A 22,819-nucleotide genomic window follows, 5' to 3' on the forward strand; every position below is an offset into this window, starting at 1 on the left:
AGGATATTATCATTTATAAGAAATATATCAATATATTTGGTCATTCAAATGTCTACCATCTTAGCTCACTGCTCCCAAAACCCCTGAAATGTCCTGAGCGATAAGAGCAGTGGGAGCATCTTTTGTGATAATATTTGGTCTCTTGTCCTCAGTTCCTGAAATCACTTCAGAGCCAGAAAGGTGAAATGGTGTCTCGTTATTCATAACAAGCCCCTTTCCACCACAACTGGGTTTATGTTAACGGCGTGACTTTTGGAAAGCACATAAGGATGGGGGCTAGTTGTGCAGGGAATCAACCATGAATAGAGGGTTGGAACTTTTAGCCCCACTCCCTGATTTCTGGGAAGGGGAGAGGGGATGGAGGTTGACTCTGTTACCAATGATTTAATCCATCATGCTTGTGTAATGAAGCCTCCACAACAGTCTAAGAGGACAAGATTTGGAGAGCTTCCAGGTTGCTGAACCAGAACCCATCACTGTAGGTGGTGCATCCCAAACTCCATGGGGACAGATGTTCCTGTGTTCAGGACCCTTTTAGATTTTGTCCTATGTATCTCTTGATCTGGCTGTTCATTCGTATCCTTTAATATCCTTTGTAATAAACTGGTAATCTAGCATGTAAACTAGATTGCTAAGTACTGTGAACCACTCTAGCAAATTAATCAAATCCAAGGAAGGGGTCATTGGAACCTCCAAATCAATAGCCAGCCAGCAGAAGCACAGGTAACAACCTGGTCTTGTGACTGGCATGTGAATTGGAGGACTGGCTTATGAGACTGAGCCCTTAACTTGTAGAATCTGATACTATCTCCAGGTAGACAGTGTCAGAATTGAGTTGAATTTTAGGTCACCAGCTGGCTTCTGAGGGTTGCTTGGTGATGTGGGAAAATCCTCCACATTGGAATTGGGTGCAGAACACTTTAGTTGGTCACTCAGCATCTGTTTCTAATCACTTTATTCCTTGTCTTCCTACACTGTGTCATAGCCACGATTTTTTTTTTTTTTTAAAGACACTGCCTTGTGAAAGAGTTATTACCTCAGCAATTAGACTGGGAAACTTGTGGATCCCTAACAATGCCCACAACATGTGGGTACTAAACAACAGTTGTTGAATAAATAGTAACCGCCTGGGGTTCTTATTTTCTGAAATTCTACCACTGCAGTCACCTTTACTGAGATACCATTCTATAACCAATAAAACTAAATAAAGCATGGCTGGGGAAAGGGCAAGGAAAATAGAGGCTGTGATATGGATGGAGACTTGAAAGTCAGCGTGGTAGGATAATGAAATTTTCTTTTGATGTAGAGACTTCTGATTCTGGTAATGCTGGGCTAGATCATTCAGACCAATCCTCCGACTGAACACAATTTTAAAAGCTGGATGAAATATAAAAACATCTTCTTAAAAGCACCAAAGACTCAACAAGGAAGTAAGAAATTACTGGGGTCGAGTTCTGAGAGTGGTTGGGAATCTAGAAACACCAGCCTAGCACTTGGGGTCAATTTTGCCCTAGAGGCATTTGCTAATCTAGAAGAGGTGGCTGAGAGGCTGCTTTCGGTGCTTTGCAGGGTGGGAGCAAAAGTCAGAGTCCAAGGACCACCGAGACTTGGGACTTGAAAACCCGCTTGCTTTGGCTTGGGATCCAAAAGGACTGTTGCATGTGAATAAGAGTGAACCAGAAAAAAAACAGCCCTCACACAGACCACAGTCAATGGGTAGCCTACAAATCTCAATCCCTGAAATTGGATTGAGGTAATTCTAGAGTGTTCATTTCCCCTAGACACTTGGTAAATGAAGTAGAAAATTTTCTTTGGAGAAAGATAACATCATCTTAGACCTCAAATTTCCACAAGAACTTTTCAAAACAATGTTTGACATACAATAAAAAAATTACTAGACAGATGAGGTGCTAGGACTCCGTAAGCAAGAACCAGCAGAAACAAATGACAACAGATCAGCCTTAAAGGGACTCCAAATATTGAATGGTCAAATTTCCCTTTGAGATTATCGTATCGTTTTGGTGTTACAAAAATTTATGCAGTATAATTACAACAATTAAAAGAAATAATTGATATCAAGTAAAAAGCAAAAATAGAGCTAGAAAGAAATATACCAACCACTTTTGTGTTAGTGGTGTCTGAGGGTGGTAAATTATAGCGTTTGCTTCATCTTTTTCCATCTCTGTATTTCCAAATTTTCCTTAATGAAACTTTATACTTAGAGACATACTTAGGTGAAGGATAAAGTGGCAAAAAATATAACACAGAGCAGGGCTGAATTCACAGGTGTGCAACCTCTACAGTTGCAGGGTGTGGGGCGGGGGGGAGTCCTGTACTCAGAAGGGCCTCAACCCTGCTTTAAAACTCTGCCGGTTGCTATCTTGAAATTCTTAATATATATATCAATACATTTAAACAAGAAGCCCCACACTTTCATTTTGCGCTTGGCGGTGCAAAGTATGTAGACCCAGAGGCAGTTAAATGTTGACCCTCATGCAGATAAGGAAACCGAGATTTAAAGAGGTTTAGAAAGTTGCACTTAGAACGGAGTCTGACTGCAAAACCACATGCTCTTGACACTTCCACTAGACCAACACCAATACACACAGTCACTGCTGCTGCCTCTCCGGCCCACAACGGTCCGCAAAGTCTAGTTTCCTCATTGCCAAGGTCAGACGGCGGGGGAGGGTGGAGGCGGCGAGTGAAAGACGCTCATGGAGAATTTTTCAGGGATGCGCTGCAAACGCAGCCCGGAGCATTAAATCCAAGCTTGGGATAAACCCACCCGAACAACCCTAGGTTCCAAGAGCTTGTCCCGTGTCCCCAACCAACACGAGTCCAGGCCCCTCGGCGCCACATTTCCCACTCCCGAGCAAGTAGCGAGATGCGGGAGCGGCTCCTGCAGCCTTTAGGTACGAGGTACACACATACCCTTCCGCAGCTTCCCGCCTCCTCCAGACGCACGTGTTTAAAGAGTCCCTGCTCCTCCTCACCCCGCCCCACCTCGGCGCGGCCGTCCTGCCCCGCCTACGCCGCTGGCTTCAAGTTTCCTCGGAGAGGCCGGCTCGCGCAACCGCAGCGGCGGTGGCGACCGGGATCCTGGCTGCGCTTGGCCGCCCACCTTTCCCCAGTCTCCGCCCGCCGGGGAGAGCGTGCTCGGCGGAGCCGGAGCCGAGGGTGGGGCGCCGAGAGGGAGGGGATCCCCGGCTGCACGTCTTCAGTTCTCGCAGGGGCACAGGCGGCGGCAGCAGCAGGTGGAGCGAGCTTCCGCGGCGAGCAGCTCTTGGCCTGAGATCCACTCCAGCTGCCCGGGCGGGAGCAGGCCCGCTGGGCTGGAGCCCGTGCCCGGCCCGGTCCACCCCCTAGTTTCCGGGGAACTTGTATTATCGAGGCCGGTGGGCCGGGGGCCGCAGCAGAGGCCGGGGCCGGGCGCTCCCAAGAGCGCAGGGCAGCCCTGGAAGCCGCGTCCGGTGCGCAGGACCAAGGGGACCTGGCTCTTCCCGGCTACCTAAAGACCTGTTCTCCGGGGAAGGAGCCGCTGCCGGCTCTAGGACTTGGGAGCAGCTCGGCGTCCGCCCGGGCACCTCGCTGGACGCTCTCGGTTGGCGCCTGGCTGGCGCGGGAGAGTCCCGAGCGGCGCTCTCGGCTCTCCTGTGCGGCTTAGGCGCGGAAGGCAGGGGGCTCTTCCCTGGGATTCCGGGGCCACGGGAGCTGTTCACGCGGTCCTCCGTGGAGTCTTCGCAACCCTCGCCGTGTTGTCTCGAGAAGCTCGCTAGTTGACGCTAATCTGCAGGAGTTCTCTACTGATTTGGTTTCTTCCTCGATTTGGGGCCAGTTCCCGCCAACGACGCCCGACGCACCTATTTTCGCTAACAAACTGGAGTCCCGGGTCGCCCGAGCCTGCGGGAATCCTGTCCCTGTTCGCGGACTCTCAGGGCTCTTTCCGCTTGTCTTACCTCCTCCTAGCCACTGGCCTCGAGGGGAGGGTGCAGACCTGGCTCTTTTTTGCCCCCCTTTTGAGGGAGTGCGGTCCTTGAGGGGGACATCGGCCTCCTAGGCGCTGCTTTGTGTGTGGTGGGGCTGGAGTGCGGACGGTCCCCGGCCGGCCATGGCCTTCACTTTCGCTGCTTTCTGCTACATGCTGTCGCTGGTGCTGTGCGCTGCGCTCATCTTTTTCGCCATCTGGCACGTGAGTAACCTGCAGCGGCTTCTAACTCTTCTCTTTCGCCCCCTAACGCGCCCCTGGCCACCTCCTTCCCCAGGTTCCCGAAGATGCCACCTCACTTTATCCACATTGCGAGTGTGGACGGACGGGAGGCCGGCTGCGGCGCACCCGAGGTTAGACCCTCTGCCGCTCCGTTGTCCCGGGGCGGGAGACGGTTCGCGGCAATCCTGAGGCCGGGAGCGCCTTCGGTGCCCTGGCTACTGGCTGTAGGCGGAGGGACCGCCGGTTTCCGGGACAGAGCACCCTTGCCAGGGCCTGGCCTTGTGTCCCAGACCCCGGGGATTAGCGTCCACAGCCCCATCTACCCCCTTACTTCCCCGGCCCCCTCCTCTGCTGCCCGCGGGAGGCGAAGGAGAAGCGCCACCGTCGGCCTGGCAATTAGTCAAGTAACTATAACAACTAAACATTTAAAATGTCAGCATCTGTGGTGGGTTGCATTTAGACATGATTGGAGACAAAGTGGAGACACGACGGGAGCGCCTTGTAAGAGGAAGTAGGGAGAAGCCGGGCCCGGGGAGCAGAGTGGACGGGAACCAGGTGATGGGGGTCGGCAAGGAAGGCTGCGGGCGGCGAGGACGAGAGAAAAGCGAGGAGGAGGCAAGGGAGACTGGGGAAAGACGGGCGTGAGTGAGGCTGTGCAGGGTGGTCACGTAGAGAGAGGCGGAGGAGGGCGAGTTTCCTCCTTTGCCTTCCTAGGGTCCGAAACAACCAAGTCCCGAAAGACTTTGCAGGTGGCGCATCTCCGCTTGGTCAGGTCCGCAGCATCTCCAGGGGGCACAAACTTGCGTGCTGCCCTTCCTGGGGCTACACCAGGTTGAGGGCAGTCGTGGCGAGTCCTGGTTCTGCAGGTGTGGTGTGGGAATAGTGGACAGAGTGCTTCTGAACAGAAGGAGGAAGAGAGGGAGAGAGGAGTGAGGAATGCTGGTTCTCTCATAAAGGCAGCACAACATTGGCCAAGTCAGTTGAACTCCCAGAACTTGGTCCTCTGAGGTTGTTTAAGCTCCCTGGACTCACCCTCAGAAGTTTGGTGGGAAGAATGGTTAAGGTCACATGTTTTAGAAGGAGCAGCACCTCAGTGCATCTTCCTGCCCAGCAAGTCAGGTGGCAGGGAAGGGTCCCAAGAAGAAATTCTGGAGGCATGGTGCTGGTGAGCCTCAGAGAGCACGCATGCAGTGGGCGATGACCCGGAATGAAGACCAGAAGAAAACTGCGTGGTGGGTGAGATGCCGGTGTTTTGTACAAATGGTTTCTAGAGTGAGAGGGTTTATCTTAAAATAGAACTAAGCAGCTCGAGCAGCTCCTGTTACAAGGCTCTCTGACAGGGAGGAGCGGGAACCCCGGGAGGAGGAAGACTTCTAATTGTGTCACCTTAGGGAAGACGCTTAGGGAAGACATCTCAAAAGTGAGAAAGTTGACCTGGATGATCTCCAAGCCTCCCCTGAGGTCTAAGATGGTGTAAGTCTGTGAATCAGTTGCCTTAGGAATCTGGGGGTGAGAGAGAAGGAATTCAGACGTGGGAATTTCGGGACTGATCAAAAATCCTGCGAGTGAGGAGTGATGGGATTTTGCACCGTCTCTTCCTCTGCACGGGAAGGCTGGGTCTAATCTACAGTGGAGAACTGAGACTTGAAGTTGTTGACAGTTGTTAAGGGAAAACAAAACTTTTCCTAACTTAGAATGAACAGGGGGTGCAGAATAGATCATACCCAAACAGTGCAGCAGACCTCTACTAGTGTGTTTGAAAGGAGCTTTCTGTGCTTCTTTGGATTTGGTGAGGTGTTTGCAATGTAGAAGGCTAACTACCTCTCTTTCTCAGAAATACTTCATTTGCTGTTTCTTTATGTTTTTGCCTTGGCCAGAGAGTGGCAGGTACCAGAGAGCTCCATCAAACTGTCAGGCTTGGAGTTCTCTGAATTAGCCCTTGAAGCCAAGCAGGTAACCAGAAAGAATAATTTTCTCTCACTCGGGAAGATAATAAATAATTCAAGAGCCGGTTAATTAAAGGGATGGTTTGTGCAGCTGGTTGACTAATAGACATTGGACTCAAAATCAGGCATTGCTGTGATCCCATGTTGGCCTCTACTCTTCAGGTTTCCAACACTCACCCCCTTGTCTAGGGGTAGCTGAATGCAGTCAGATACCAAGTCTGGGTCAGGTCCTGACCTCATTCCTGACCTGGCAAGATTCCAGTTTCTAATGATGAAAAGAATTTGTGCTCTTTGAATTCAAATTATGGTAACAACTCCTAAGTCTCAGCCCCTTTTCCTTTCCTAGTCTTTTCTGTCTCCCTCTTTCCAAATCAAACATCCCAGAGCTCTACTGCATTGCTTTGGTTGCTGAACATTGAAAGGGGAAATCTGAGACACATGGACACAATCTGTGTACACATTGTATGTGTGGGTGTTGGTTATGGGCGTGTAATTATTTTAACCAAAATTTATGTTAGTCTGTGTTAGACTCTGTGTTTGCTTTCTTTTCAGCTTATATTCCTTGTATATTTCTTGATCTGATGAACCATATTGATTGCTTACTCTATACTGACATCCCAAATAGTGAATTGGGCACTTAACCGTATATAGCTGTTAAAAGACCCACCCCACTGCCATGTCTGGGTTGTAAGATAAGAGGTTAGCACTTTTTCTTATTTAATGGCACACACCTACTTAGGGATAGTAAGAGTAGTTACTATTTATTGAGTGTCTGTAGTAGGCCAGTCTTAGGCATTTACAGAGGACCCCTCAGATGTATCTCCAACTGTTTACCTGCCTCTTCTTCCCACTGGAGGTCTGGAAACAAGGATGGATGTGGCTGGCTGTAGCACAACATTTCTTTCCAGTCTTGTTTTTTACTTTGAAAATTTATCTGCATTTGTTTTCAAATGAGAAGATTTCAAATTACCAATTTATTTTATGTGAGCCACAGTCTTTGAGTACATTTGTCACATTTGGAAGATGCAGAATAAGACCGAGGGTTTTGGTTTTTTGTTGTGTGTGTGTGTGGCTTTTCATACCATCAGGCACATGGCTCCTTACTGCCCAGGCAGCCTTTTCATCCTCACAGCTAACATTTTACAGATGAAGAAACTGTATCAGAGAGGTTATGAAACTTGCCCAAGGTTGCACAGCTGGTATGTATCAGATCTGAGATTTTAGCTGAGTCTGAGACTCTTATGCCCGTGTCCTTTTTTTTAACCCTAGTCACTGCCTTTGGATTGTTTAACTTTGATAATAGTGAATAATGTTTCTATCCAAAGGATTACCTTTTTCTGTATAAATGAAATATTTGGAGTTGGAATTTCTGATTGGAGTTGAAACAAGAAGAAGATGACACCAAACGTACTATATATCCTTTTTAAAAAGAGGAAATTCTATTTCATTTTTTTAAAAATTATTTTTCTGCTTATAAAATTCTACAGGTTCATTGCCCCAAATTTTGAAAGTACGGGGACATAGTAAAGGAACAAAATCACTACTAATCTTATCATCCAGAAGAGATTTGGGTGTCTCTTTTTCCAAATATTGTGTATGCGTGTATCTTAAAAAATTGCATACTGGATGTTTAGAAGGAAAAAGAAAGTGTTCTAAAGGGTTTCAGATGTGAAGCGATACCTGCTTCCAGCCAATATAAAATGAACAGTGTTTATTAGAAAGAGCCCTCTCAGCTCCAGCTTGGTTAAGGCTGTTTGCAGACTGTCTCTTTTATATAAAGACAGACGAAACCATTCTTTGGAAAGATCAAAGATTCATACCAGTTATCTCAGGTTAAAAATTTTTTTTTTTTTTAATATCTAGAGTCACTTTTTAAAACTCTGAGTTTTGACAACATACAAATAAAATTAATTCCCAATAATATTTCGTTGGATTCCTGGCAGCATTTGCTACTGGAGAGTTTTAACGGGGCCCTGACAGATGATAAGTAGTACGTACTGAGGGACAGTTTTGCTAGGTGAAATGTCTTTATGGTTGATCCTTTCAGCCAGTTCCAGCCTGTCAGAGATTCAGTCATAGGGAACTGAGTAAACCTCTCAGTTTCTCAGATTATCCATCTGGAAACAAAAAATGGGTTTACATAAAATGATAGGGTGCCTGGGGTTGACGATTGCCTGTCCCTTGAGGACCCTACTTTGGCCTATTCACATGATGCTGAGCTCTTAGCCATGTCTTACCTGGTCTCCACTTTGTGTTCTGTCTGAGGCATCCCCATACCCCCCCGCCCTGCACCCGGTATCTCACTTTGAGATGTGACGTTTGCACCTCCTGCCCCCCGATTCTCCTCCTCTCTGGTGCCTCCACCTCTTTCTCCACAGCCTCATAGCTAGCACGGGAGGATACTCCACGAGAGCAGGGACCCTTTCTGCCCATCATGCTTTCTCCGGAGGCTGGAACTGTGCCTGCCATGTAGAAGGGGCTCGGTAAATCCTCAAACAACTTAATGATGAGGCTGGCAAATACTCTTAATTTGGTGTAGAAAGAGAGGCAAACAGGAGACATTCTTACATATGCTAAAATACAGCCAAAATATAAAACACTAAAAGAGATATCTAAACCAAGATTAAGCTTTTAGACTCTCATAGAGCCACCAACATTTCTGTGCGAAGCGTCGGAGGCATTAAACGACTTGGTTGGGACAATCCCTGCTACAGGGCACGGGGATTACAGACTAAGGGTGGGATCTCAGGATATCTCGTGGGACAATGTCCACATCAGTTTGGTGTTGGGGGGGGCCTGTCATGGATCGTTGTCTACCTACCCCTGCCGTCAGTCTCCCACTCTTCCTCTCTCACAGCCCCAACTCCATAGGTAGACTCTATTGCCTCCTGGAAATGTGCATTTTATTCCTCTTTCCAAAAGGCAAGACTTCTACCCTCTTGGATCTAAATTCTGCACAGTTTTTTTCAGTCTCGCTCACATCTCACCATCATCAACTCTGCTCACTCCAAGCCTCCCACAGACTCCCGAGACAGCTCACGTGGCTCACTTGCTCTTGTGCACGTATGACCTTGCATGAGTACGCACTTTCACATGTGTGCGCCTGGGCTCGCTACGTGCAGGAGAAGCAGATGGAGGGCAGAGCCCTTACCTGCCCACGTTATGCATTTGCAGAACTTAGGAGGACACAGTGACCACGTGGGGAGCACGTGGCTGGTGGTTCTCAGACTGGCCGTGGAAGGAGGAGTGAACGTCCCATCTTTGGTAGCCTCGTTTGGCTTGGGAACTCAGAACTCACCCTTCAAAGAAAAGAGGGAGCCTGTGCTCTGGGCTGTGGGAGCAGTGCCTGGGAACTGGCCCGGCTGGGTGGCTGTCCGGCTGGGCGCTGTGGGTGCTGGGTGCCCTGGCAGCTGCTCCTACCGTCTGCTCCGAGCCTCAACTCGGAAGGGAGAGTCAGCGCAGTACAGCCTCCGGGATGCAGCGGCCAGGGCCAGGGCCGGGTACCACTGTCAGAGACAACGGCTTCGCCCTCCGGACTGGCCACCACCACAGGCCTCGGCACTCCTGTCTGTGACGGGGCGCTGAGAACAGAACCTTCATCACCACCCGACTCCGAGGCCATTGTCATAAATGAACAAGTCCATTGCTCTAGCTAAAGGGTTTGTAAGGGCCTCAGTTACATACAGGCCTGGAGAGACAGAGGTTGTGCAGGCGCTAATTCAGTGTGTGTTGAATTGGACCCGGTGTTCCTGTCCAGTCTCCATCAGTTAATTACTCTAGCCCAGGTCGAGACTCAGGCTGCCTGGTCAAGCGGTCTGTTTTCTCTAGTTCTATCCTGTTGCTACCTTTTGCTCAACCTTCTCTGTGTTTCCCTGGTTACCTGAGAGAGAAAGTGATTTCACCTAGCCCCGCAGTTTCTACTTTGGGCTCTCTCTGGCTCCTCTAGTTTTTCAGATTGATTAAAAAAAATGTTTTTTAATTGGGTAAAGTAGACATAACATGAAATTGACCATTTTAACTCAGTTGTAAGCGTACGGGTCAGTGGCATTAAGTACATTCACATGGTCATGCAGCCATCACTACCATCCATCTCTAGAACTTTCTCATCATCCCAAACTAAAACTCCATATCCATTAAACAATAACTCCTCATTCCCCCTTCCCCTCAGCCCCTGGCAACCACCTTTCTACTTTCCGTCTTTAGGAATTTGACTATTCTATGTACCTTATATAAGTGGATTTATACAGTATTTGTCCTTTATGTCTGGCTTATTTTACTTAGCATAACGTCCTCATTGTTCATCCATGTTGTGGCATGTGACAGCAATTCATTACTTTTTCAGGTTGAAAATATTCCGTTGTATGTATGTACCACATTTTGTTTATCCATTCATCTGTTGGTTCCACCTTTTGGCTGTTTTTGTGTGAATAGTGCTGCTGTGAACATGGGTGTGCAAATATCTCTTTGATACCCTGTTTTTCATTTTTTTGGTGTATATACCCACAAGTGGAAATGCAGGATCAAATAGTAATTCGGTGTTTAATTTTTTGTGGCTCCTCTGATTTTACAAGCAGGAACTCTCTTGGTCCCTGGTCTTTGCTGCACCAACTCTGCCCTTTCTTGACCCTCTGGCCCCTGTGCGTTGCTTCTCTCTGATCCTCTAGGATGGACCAACAGCAGGGCCCCAAACATCCCATGTTTATTTGTTTGCTTAAATATCTGGTCTGTTGTGCTGCATCACTCTGGAATCCTCAGGTGTTTTAGGTGAATAAAATAGTTACAGAATCTCTCTTCAAGTCTTAGCATTGGGTCCTAGCTGTCAGAAGTTATAAATGCTCCTTAAACAGATTTTACTGGAGACAAATCTTGGGGTTTGCCATCATCCCTTGACCACAGTCATTTCTTCCAAGGGATTTCATCAGGAAGAGCTAGCAGTGCTTTCCAAGATTTTAGGCCTGAGAATGTTTTGGGTGTGTGAGCACTGACAAATGCACCTGACATTGAGAACAAAGGGCTCTTGTGCAAAAATGTGTTGTTGTTCTTCATTTAAACCATTGCATTTCTGCTCTTGAATCAATGGGAGGCCCAAAGGCCCAGCACTTCATTTGGTGGCTCCCAGGGAGCCCTTCCCCCCCAGGGAGGGGGACCAGGCAACCTTACCTGGGCTGCAGAGGAGCCAAAGACTCAAGTTCATTTTTGCCCCTAAGCTGGGGACTGCTGGGGCATGGAAATGCAGCAGGTTTCAGCTCACTGGGAGACAATTTGGAGGATGGCTTCATTTCCTAGTCTCTTTAAGCTGCCTTGGGTCACAAAAGTGGTTTTAAAAGACAAACCAGATTTGTAAAAATGTCATTCACACACACGTGCACACAATTAACACCACAACGAAAAATACTCCCCAGCAATGCAAAGCCCACACTTTCCTGGCCATAAATTTTGGAAGGCTGGAATTTGCTTTTCTCTGTCTCTCTGGGGTCAGGGCGGGTGTAGGAGGTGGGGCATCCCTGTGTGTCCATTTGCAATCCACAGGGTCGGGGTTGAATGCCTTAGTGGGAGCAGTTAACTACGCCCACGTACCCAACCAGTGTCTGCTTCCCACCACCCAGAGGCTCGGGGCCAAGGGCCCCCACCTGTGTCTGCATAGTCTGCCCTTGAGTACAACCAACACCTGGGACTACTGGTGAGCTGAGGTCGTATTTCTGTGATGCCGTCTGGCCAGATGGAGCCATGACCTCTTGTCCTTTGCAGCGTCTGTAAAAACTGTAGGTATGTACTGAGGACATGTTTCCAACTGAGTGACACACTGATTACTTTTCTCTGGATGCCTTTCCTTTCTAGCGAGGAAGAAACTGCAGGCCAGGCCACTGTGAATCCAAGGTTCATCCCCGTCTCCGTTCCTCAGCTTTCCCGTTCACATTCGTTTCCGCTTTTGGCTTCCCATTTGTATTGTCTCTCTTCCTGGCCAGCGGCCTGCACCCAGAGCTCAGCTCCCCGGCTGCCCAGCAGGTGCTCTGAGCCGGCTGGCATCTGTGGTTGTTGGTGAGTCCCTGGCATTAGGGATCCCAGGCCTTGACTGCTCTCTCTCCTTCCTTCCTTCTTCCCTTTTTCTACTGCTTCCTTTTCTTCCTTTTCCTCTGTGTATATCGTAGCTCTGCCAGAGGCCACACAATATTACTTAGCCCAGCTGGGGGGCCTGAGCCCTGGGAAGTTGGCTGACACCACCTCCCTCCCCCAAGGCATCTAGAACTGTGGGCTGATATTTCCAGAACATTAGTTTTAGGTATCTTTTCTGTTTTTGTGGTCACATGGTCCATTTTGATGATGGAATAAAGCTCTCCTGCTGAGGAAAAATGCAGGGGAGGAGAGCAGAGTCTTGGAGCTGACTTCCTTTTTTTTTTTTTTTTCCTTATTGGCAACTGATTCATGAACCCTAAAAAAAGGAGTTGATAACAACATAGCCAGCTAACGATAGCAGCCCAGATGGTCCCCTATATAATAGAGACATTTGTATCTTGGATAAAAAAATATTTAAATGTGTTCTGTGAACCTTATGAGAAAAGGAATTAGCAACAACTGCATTCAAGGGCTGTGGGTATGGAAATAGCCAAAGGATTCTAGTCCCCCTGAATGCAAAAGTGAAGAAATGGAAACTGGGAGGTGTAAGGCTGAGATATGGGGGAATCCAGTGCGGGGAAGATGGGTTTTGAACACATGGCACTGCTCTTGTCTGTCGGCCTGAGGTAACCCACCCTCGGGTGTGTCAGGGGAGAGGGGTCCGATCTGGTCATGTGTGTGTGGAGATGGAGCTACGTGTCCGGCCTGTGTCCACCCAGGCGTGCTGCCCGCTGGGGAGGCTTCACAGCAGCTGTAGACAGACCAGGGCCAAAGGGAACAAGTTTGTGCCAACAGTCTCTAAATTTTACATTGAACAGATATACAGATGCTGCTTCCCTTCTTCCTTTCTCCGTTCACTGGGAGATGGTGCAGGCCCAGTGAATCCCATGGGCCTGCCTGAAATCTTCATAGAACTTCTATTCTCATTGTCCTATATCCTAAGCGGGCCATCGGGTGGGGCTTGGAGATTCTTGAGAGGCGTTCTGAATTGCGGTGGCATCAAGCTCACGTTGGCCACTTTGGAGGATGGAGGGGGAGGTGATTCGTAACAGTCGCTGAACTGGAGTGTGTGAGGGGCGGTGCGTGGGGAAAGCCGGCCTCTTAGAGCACGTGGAGTCCTTATCTGGAGTTAGGAACAGGGACCAGATGCTGAGGAGCGTAAAGCCACTTCATCGTTTACCGGACTGTGACTTATCCCGGGATAATTTTTCTCGGAGGTTCTGGAGAGGGATGAGGAAATTGAGCTGAGACCCACCAAGCGTATGTGCTGACGGGAGAAAAATGACCGGAGAAAAATGTGTTTGGGCTTGGCATCCTTTTCTCTCATTGGTTGGCAGTTTTAGAACCAAAAGGCCTGCCCTAGAAAGGGGCCGGCAGCTAATGAGGCCGATGTTGCTGCAGAGTGGTGCGCTCAGCAAGCTGCTCTGGGCTTTAGACAAGTCCCTGCGTCTCCCTGGGCCTTTTGCTTTCGTGTGTGTAAAATGAAGGTGCTGAGCAAAGTGATCCCTAAGCGCCTGTCCAGCTCCGGAATTCTGTGGTTCTTGCATCGCCTGCTACATGCATGTCATCCAGTGCTTGCTGCGTGCATCTTGTATTTCTCTTCCTTTTCTCTTGTCATAGTTTTTCTTCTCCAGTGGCCTCCCTGGGCTTTCGGTGTCAGATTTCTATGTAGGGAATGTATTAACAATTTTTTTTTTTTTTTAAAGACACCAATTGTACTTGAACATTTGTTACTTTTTAAAAAAAAATTTATTTATTTATTTTTGGCTGTGTTGGGTCTTCGTTTCTGTGCGAAGGCTTTCTCTAGTTGCGGCGAGCGGGGGCCACTCTTCATCGCGGTGCGCGGGCCTCTCACTATCGCGGCCTCTCTTGTTGCGGAGCACAGGCTCCAGACGCACAGGCTCAGTAATTGTGGCTCATGGGCCTAGTTGCTCCGCGGCATGTGGGATCTTCCCAGACCAGGGCTCGAACCCGTGTCCCCTGCTTTAGCAGGCAGATTCTCAACCACTGCGCCACCAGGGAATGTATTGATTAAGGTTCTTAGAAATCAGTGCAGGCCACCTTAATCAAAGAAGGAATTATGGAAATGGAATTGGAGTGCTCCTAGAAGGATGGAAAGCCTGGGAAACAAGACTTGCAGCAACAGGATAACCTTGATTTTGATTGCTGCCCACTCTGTCTTCTGTCCCTGATTCTCCTTCTAAGGATGGAGAGTCTTACGGGCTGAGCCTGGGTCAGTGCCCCCTGTGGCGAGTAGAAGTACGACAGGCATCTCCAGGCCTCCCTGGTGGAAAGACAGGCCCCTGGGTTTACCCTCCTACCAGGACTGTGCTCAAAGGGAGAGAGGTAATTCTCCAGAGGAAATCAGACCGGTGTAGGAAGGGGGCACGGATGTTGAGGGACCAAAAAAATGACACATGTTCACTACTTGAGCTCTTCAGTTTAACTGTCACCTCCCCTGTAATCAGAGAAAGCAAAATTTTCTCTAAAGCGAAGTTTAACTTGTTACCACAGGCCCTGCGATGTGTTTTCCCAAGGGAGTTGCCGAAAAAGATCTTATTTATCTTCATTCTCAGCTTGATGAGGAGCAGCTGTGCTCCGGCCAGGAGGCTGGACTTACTGGACTTGTGGTCCTGAGCATGTTTCCCCCAATTGAGTGATGACTGCCCACTGCCCTTTGTAAAGTCTCCATCTTCTCATCCTTAAAACATTCCATGGAGGCAAGGTGATGGAGCCTGCAGCTTTCACAGAGACCACTTGGATGACAGCTTTGCAGGAATTTAGCAAAGTGCATGCTCACCTAGAAGGAGGAACAGCAGTTGTGTGAATCAAGGATAAGAAAAATGGTGTCTTGCCAGTTTGGTGTCCTCCAGGCTATTTAGCCCCAAATTCTAGAGCATACATGATAAAGTGAAACCTAGCTCTTCCTTTTCTCCTCTTGGAAAAGCAAACCCTTACCCTCAAATTCCCTCCTCTTTCTGAGAAAGTCCCCCACTGCCCCTCATCTAGACTGTGCTGAGCAGATCTGCTCAATTTCCATTCCCTGCTTCATACAGAGCCCGGGGCAGGGGGCTCCCTCCCAAGCCCTGTCTGAACCACTTGATATGCCCCACCTCTGCATTCCTACCAGGAGTCACTCTCTTATAATTAGCAAAGTTGGCGACTTCCACCACTGTACAGAGTAAGTTATTTTGCTGACTTTGACAACTGAGGCAGCATCCGTTGTCTCCCGAGGGGAGAGGTGATGTTATGGCCCAGAGCTATGCCATGTGCTGGCACCTCTGTTAAAATGAGCTCCTCCGTCGTTCCAGGGTTGTCATGAAGGAACCAAAATGAAGTTTGGTGTGGCAGGATTATTAAAGCCAAGGGAGAAATGACTCTAGGACCAGCATGGTGTTTTCAAGAGGTCAGTCCCACTGAGCCACGGGGAGGCAATCGAAGCGCTGGGCCTGAGACATTGACCTTGGAGAGAGAACGCCGGCAGCACCACACAGAGAACTGGTTGCTGGAGCTGCTTCTTAGTCCATGTAGTCCCTTAGTTTTTCAGTTTTTCCTTTCTTATATCAAAACACCAAGTGGAGTATCTTTTTCAAGAAAAAAAAATCGATACAACAAATGAAAACCCAAGCTAGCAAAGGGTCTGGGGTCCAGGCTCAGTCAGCTGTTAGGGAGCGTGGGTTGCTGTGCATTGGCCCACGGCACCCTGCGCTCTACGTCTTCTGGAAATGCGGCCGAGTTGGGTGGGTTAGCTTTACGGTTTGCTGATTTGTTTTCTTTTTATTGACTTACATTGATGACAGAGGCCAGGGTCATATAATCGTATAGTCCTGGAATCCCGACACGTAAAGCGACCTAAGATCGTCTGGTCTGTCTTCACGTCTGGAATGAGGTACTTGAACCCAGAGAGGCGAGGTCATGGCCGAGCCCAGAGCAAACCTCTAGGTTTCCAAATTCGCCTGCCAGTTGCTTCCTCCAATCCAGAGGGGTTTCATCAGGCAACTTGTCGTGTTTTACAGCTACTGAAATAAAGAATAAAAATTTATCTCCTTGACCGTCACAGCTGTGCAGACTAAATTTTCATACTTCCCCAACAAGTCACTATCGGATTTTGTGACATTTGGTTGTTTTCTAGATGGAGCTAAAGAGAACAATGGTGATTGAATTAAGAAAAGAGGGACACGTGATATTCCGGCAATCCCCATATTTAAGATACTGCAGAGCTCTGAGGGAGATGTGCGTTAGAGGGTTGTTTTAAAATTTTCGTTTATTTAAAATACTTTATCTTTGAGAGGTGCCTTCTCCCCTTGCGGACAGAGGTTTCCGTTTGCGAGGCCCGGACACGTGGGTAGTCCAGATTCAGGGTCCTGACTCAGAACATGTGCTGTACCCGGTGCCCGTCCCCAAACCACGTGACATGTCAGTTCACCTCTCTTTGGGTTGCAGTGTCTTTAATCTTCAAACAAGTGGGTCTTTTCTTCTTCCTGGTGTCCTGACTTGGGGGTCACCTTCTTTCCTGCAGCTTTCGTGCAAGATGATTTGGTCACACATCTTCAGGGTCAGGTTTCGCACTGGCCCCCCCCACCTTGCCTTGAGAAGGTCTTTGTAAACGGTCAGTGGAGCCACACTGTTCCTCCCTTTTGTCATGGTGTCTGTCCTCTGACTCAGCCTTAAAGGACACGAGGTCATAAGCTAGGCGACGGCTGGCTTGTCGCTCACCCTGTGGCTGTGTAACCACTGCCCTCTCAGCTGGGTGTGGACAGCACTATGGCGGTGTGTACTCCACCACTAGATTTTCAGTTGATCCCTTTTGCCAGTGAACACCTGCCCTCTGCACCCCGACTCCCAATCCCTCCCTGGTGCTCCCCTCCCTGTCAGCAGCACGTGTGACCCTTGCCTTGCAGAGGACAGTCAGATGCGCTTGTGATTTCAATGCTTTGCAAATGGATGAATAAGAAAGACATACAAAGCAAGTGGCATTTCGGTTTAGTATAGTGACTCCAAGATAGAAACCCTGCTTTGGAGTGAGATGGGAAGAATGCTTCGCAGCCATGTCTGGGGAGAAGGTGCCAACCGGCTGGTGGACGAGGCAGGGCTAACCTGCGCCTTGGACCCGGGACCCGGGACCCGGGACCCGTGAGCATTGGCTCCACTTCATGAGGCTTTACAGTCGCTCTGGGTGATGCTGAACCTCCTGGGAGACGGCGGGCAGTGTCTGCAGAGGATGCAAGCGAAGAGTTGAAAGCCACAGGGAGATGCTGGAGGGACACAGGATGGTGATGGGGCTCCAGCCCAGCCCCTGCCTCCAGGCTGGACAGGGTCCGCCTTTCGTGGAAACTCTGCGAGGCTCCACAGCCCCCCTCTGCACTCTGCCCACCAGGTTGCTCGTCCCAACGGTCAGGTGGATTCTCTTCGCCTGTTGTGGACCCTTCTTCCTTGTGTCACGTCAGGCCTGACGTTCTGAATCTGGGCTCTAGAACTCTCCTCCCGTTTGCCTTTCCTGACTTTACCAGCCTCATTCCACTGCTCTGGGCCTCACCTTCCTGCTCTGTGAAAGGAGGTGTCCGGGCTAGTGGTTCCCACAGCTGCCTCACCCCGAGATGTTATTTCTCAGAAGGGTAGGGGCCGGGACTCTGTATTTTCAGAAAGCTCCCAGGTGATTGGGAGGTGCAGGCAGCGTAGGAAGCGGGGGCACCGGACCGGGGATCTCCCAGACGGTCCATGGCTCTTTTGAATCTTATTCGCGAATGATCCCTTTCCAGGACACCACATTAAATAAAGTTAATCACCTTGTCATTCCTTTACTCTCAGTTTGGTTCCACATGTGTACTTCTAGCATGTGATCCTTTTATGTGCAGTTCTATTTTCTATTTATCCGTACAGTATTTCCATTTTTTCCTTCTCCAGGAAGTTCCCTATGATTTGCTTCTTGCTCACTGGTTTCTCTTTTGACTCAGGGCTCCCATACGCCCTCAAGGTGGTGTATCTATCTCACAACAGAGAGCAGTCCTTACTGTTTTGATGAGGAAATGTGTTCTCTTGGTTGTCTGGTCTGTGACTTTTCTCTCCCCCCTAACTAGGTGAACTCCTGACTGTTCTCCCCTCCCAGCAAGGAGCCTGGTTGTCGGTAATCAGAGGCCCAGTAAACACGATTGATCTTTGACCTCTGTCTTCTACGGCAGTGGTCCCTAACCATTTTGGCACCAGGGACCGGTTTCATGGAAGACAGTTTTTCCACAGACTGGGGCGGGTGGGGGGGATGTTTCAGGCACTAATGCGAGTGATGGGGAGCGATGGCGAGCCGCAGATGAAGCTTCCCTCGCTCGCCCGCCGCTCACCTCCTGCTGTGCGGCCCCGTTCCTAACAGGCCGCGGACTGGTACCACTCCGTGGCCCGGGGGGTGGGGACCCCCTGTTCTATGGGACATTGACGGCGCTGCTTCACTCTCTCCTTGAAGTGGACTTCCAAATACAAGAAGCCTCTTTGATGCTTTTGTGCTTCAGACCTCGGTCGGGTCCACTTGTCTCCTCCTCCCCCAACACTGCCCCAGCTTCAGGCCCAGCTGGCTTGAGTAGGAGGGGGACTGTGGGAGGTTAGCCGGAGGTAACTCCTGGTGGAGACAGTTTGTCTCTTACAAAAAGCAAAGTCACTTAAGGGCTTTGCCCCCTTGACTTGGAATGCACTCTTTGTTCCAGGCCTGAGGGATGTAAAAGAGATTAGCAAAGCTATCTCAGGCCAGGAGACCCCAGGGAACTGAGAGTCCTGGTTGCTCCTTATGGCGGGGGGCTGTGCGTGCCTGGTTAAGGGAAGTTATCGTTCAGGAATGGTTGTTGCAAACTTGCTGACGTCCATGGTGGTGACTGAACTGAGACGATAAGCAGTTCTATGGGTTCATTGTCTGATAATGGGTTCCTCTTCTGCCTACATAAGATTCAGTAGATTCTAAATAAAGCGCCTTGCAACCGTCAGTTGTCTTGGTCCTTCTGACCCCATACTCGCGGTGCTATTCAGTCCCTTGCCCCTCTCCGTCGGGACCTGGAAGACCCTCTGCGGTGGCTGGACCATCGCAGGGCACAGGGCGGAAAAGGAGTGACATCGGCTGCCTGCCTTGTGGCCTGCAGTTTCCTTTGGCTCTCCGTCGTGTGTGAGTGCAGGCTGGAACACCTGTGCGTGGTGACAATGGTCTTCCTACCTCACAGCCTCAGCCCACCTCTCTGGGCCGTGGTTTTCCCATCTGTAAAGTGAGGGCGTGGGCATGGTGACAGCTGAAGCCCCTTTCTGTTCTTAAGAGAGGCCCCACTCACTGCCCGGTGCCCTTAACAACAGGTGCCTGCAGAAGCGGTTGATGAGAGCTGCTTAGAAAAGTCCTTTCTTTGCAAAGGATGTTGGTGTCAAGCCTGTCTGGGGAAGCCACGTGTGCGCTCTGGTGATTCAGACTCTCGGGGCCCTTTGTGTCTCTTGGTTCCTGTGATCATCTGAATAATTTATTTCCCCTCAGCATCCCCACTGCCTTTTCTAGCTCTTCTCTGCTCATTAGTGCCTGTGCCCTGAGTGGGCAGGGCCCAGAGGGGCAAGGGAAATGAGGATGAATTGGTGGAGCGGGGGCAGCTCTGGGCCCAGGGACAAGAGGTTTGGGTGATGATGGAGGACCTCTGCCACCGTCTGCTGAGATGCCCTGTGTGTCATCACTCGAGGGATGGTGAGTGGTCGTTAAGCGGCAGGGCTGTTAGGGGTGGGCCGAAGACCACTGCTTGTCGCTTCCTAAGCAGCGGATCCAAAGGTGAAGGAAGAAGGAACACTCGATTGTGAAGAGGGGTTGGAGGTGACACATTTCCCTTGAAATAGTTGACGTTCCACGACGATTACACTGAATTATTTTACTTTGCATTTGCTATATTTGCTTCCTTGAGCAGGCAAGTGCAATTCCCCAGGGCCTCCGAGGCTTATCTTCAGTGCAATTGGGATACGAATATGCTGCAATTAGAGTCTTCGAGGCGCGGTGTGGTGGTGACAGAGCTGCTGAGGGGAGTGGCCTGGGCTCAGCCTCCCCTGCAGACCCAGGCATCACCCCGGGCTGACTTGAAGGGCGGCACCTGCTGCGTGGAAGGTGGTTTAACCCCACCTGTGGGGCAGGCCTGCAGCACCTTCGGGAGGAAGACAGAGGGGACGAGAAGGTTCCTTTGCCAGGGAATGTGCCTCCCTGCTCACCAGTCATTTCCCGGGGATGTGGCCAACATGACCTTGTATGACCCAGCCGGGAATCCCCCCTCCATCCGTCCCCAGCGGGCCTCCCTGGAGTCCTGCTTTTATTCAGCGATGCTGTCCTTTCCCAGGCACGCTGGAGACCCTGAGGGAGCTCTTCCTTGCCTCTCCATCCCCCAACCCCGTGTGCGGAGAAGCAGGGCCTTGCGGTACCTTCCAGTCTGTGCTTCCCCTTGCAGCCACCAGCCCAGCCCAGGAGCCCGATTTCTCAGGCCCCGAAGGAAGCCAGGAACCACCAGCTCTGTGACTAATCAATATCATGACGTCCAAGTGGAACATTGCCGAGAGCACGGTTTCCACAGGCGTGGCCTCTGCTCCTGCAGATTGAACTGGATTCCAGGGTCGATCTCAGCAGTGGTGCGTTTCTCAAACGAAGGACAGCCAGCTCTCAGAGGCTATGGGCCTCTCGCCACAAACATACTTCCTTTCTCCTCTGTCACGTTCTCTTTGTCGTGTTCTAGCATCTCTCTCATAGGATGGGGATATTGGCCTCTCCCCACCTCCAATATTTCCTGAAGCTACCAAGCCCCCACTTTCCTTCCCCATCAATAGTTAATGGAAAATAAATGGGCTGTCATTTGTGAGACTCCTGGGGCAGTGGTTTTTGATTTGTCAAGAAAGTTGAAGAAGCGGTCACATCTAAATCACTTGCACGTCACCTGAGATTAGGACCGTGAGCCATCGCGTCTTGTGCGCCCTCTTCCCCCTGCTCTGTCTCCTCCTCTGATGATGGTTAATTGATGAGAATGGAACACTGAATTGTCTTTGTAAAACCGGTGAAACCTATAGGTTCGGTTCCTCCTGCATCTTACTGTAGTTTCATTTAGGGTATCCCCTACAGGTATGCTCAAACTTGAGTATGCATGTGAATCACCGGGAAACTTTCACAAAGTTCAGATTAATTCCTGCCCTTGGGGATTCTGGTTTGGGTGGGAGGGCTGGTCATGCTCAGTTTGGGCATAGAGATTGGTTAGAGAGTGATCTTTTACATGGATTGCTATTTTGTGCATGGATGGGGAGGATATTAGCTACGATGATAGCTAATATTGATTGAATACTTAGTCCACCAGGCACCGTCCTAACTAGTGACTCATTTAATCCTTACAGTATCCTCTTATGCAGATCCTGTTGTTAGCTCTAGTTTTCAGAGGAGGAAATGGAAGCATAGAAAAAGTGCCCGTGGTCACACAGGTAAGTACATGGCCAAGCCAGGAGTGATCCCAGGCAGTCCGATCCCAGAGTATGGCTCCTTTCCATGCGTTACCCCACCTCTTTGCTCTGCTGTAGCTTTTGAGTAACTGTTTCAAGCTCTCTGTGCTCTGTAGGTAGAGTTTTTTTTTTTTTTAAAGAGAATGATTGGTATTTCTGATTTCTTATAGTCCTAGAACTGCACGTACATGTGAGTAGCTCTGATGAAAGAAAACCCAAAGATGGTTGGGTCCTCCATCTCGAAATAGAAAGCCTGACCCCTACTCAATACTCTGTAATGACCTATACAGGAAAAGAAAGAAGAGTAGATTTATGTATATGTATAACGGAGTCACTTTGCTGTACACCTGAAACTAACACAACATTGTAAATCAACTATACTCCCATAAAAACTAAAAAAAAAACAAAAAAGGAAGCCTGACCCTATGAGGTTGGAGATGGGGGGTTAGGCAGAAGGAGAAGTTGGGACATTGTTAATGGACGCTGCTGTGAGTCATAAACTCTCCTACGAGAGTTCTTGTCAGTGCATCTGGACACAAAAGTCAAGATGCAGCCCTTCTCCAAGACCCCCAAAGGGTCCCTATTTCTGCCTGTGTCAGCCAGCTGCGACCTGGCAGCTTGGTTACATCTGCAGGCCTTCTGTGGTCCTGGTGGCTCTAGGCAGGCATTTGGAGAGTGTGCGTTTTGGTTTTAGCTCTTATATTCCTGTCCTCAAATGCATATAGTCATTCCACAATTATCAGTTACCTACCAAGGATCCTGGGCCTCAGGAATAAGGGAGGAACAAAACACGGCCGGCCCTGAAGGAGATGATAGCCGTCTACAGGAGAAAGTGCACACGGTGTGAGCAATTGCACTCTGGTGTGCTGGTCGCTGCCTCCACACAGCATCTTACTTGCAGTACCTTTTGGGTATTGGTTCCAGCCGCATCTACGTGGAGGCTCATTCCCACTTAAGGAAACTGGAGAAGATGCAATAAGATGTTAAATATAACCGCACTGGTCCTGCTTTGGCCCCTGCAGGCCCGTCACCTTGATGGGAGTGACTGAGGCAGGACAGTGGGTCCAGGAGGCAGGACCAGGTG

At 49.6% G+C, this 22,819-nt stretch overlaps 1 protein-coding gene across 1 annotated transcript in view; it reads left to right on the plus strand.

The window, feature by feature from the left end:
* Positions 1-3,221: 3,221 nt before the first annotated feature.
* CNIH3 (cornichon family AMPA receptor auxiliary protein 3) overlaps positions 3,222-22,819 on the plus strand; it is a 125,010-nt gene continuing 105,412 nt past the window's right edge. The window contains exon 1 of the mRNA XM_082427898.1: positions 3,222-4,189. Coding sequence (XP_082284024.1) covers positions 4,109-4,189 — 81 coding nt within the window. The 5' untranslated portion in view covers positions 3,222-4,108. The remainder of the gene's footprint in view (positions 4,190-22,819) is intronic.

Source organism: Balaenoptera physalus, assembly GCF_965194825.1.
Source record: "Balaenoptera physalus genome assembly, chromosome: 1".
Taxonomy (NCBI): domain Eukaryota; kingdom Metazoa; phylum Chordata; class Mammalia; order Artiodactyla; family Balaenopteridae; genus Balaenoptera; species Balaenoptera physalus.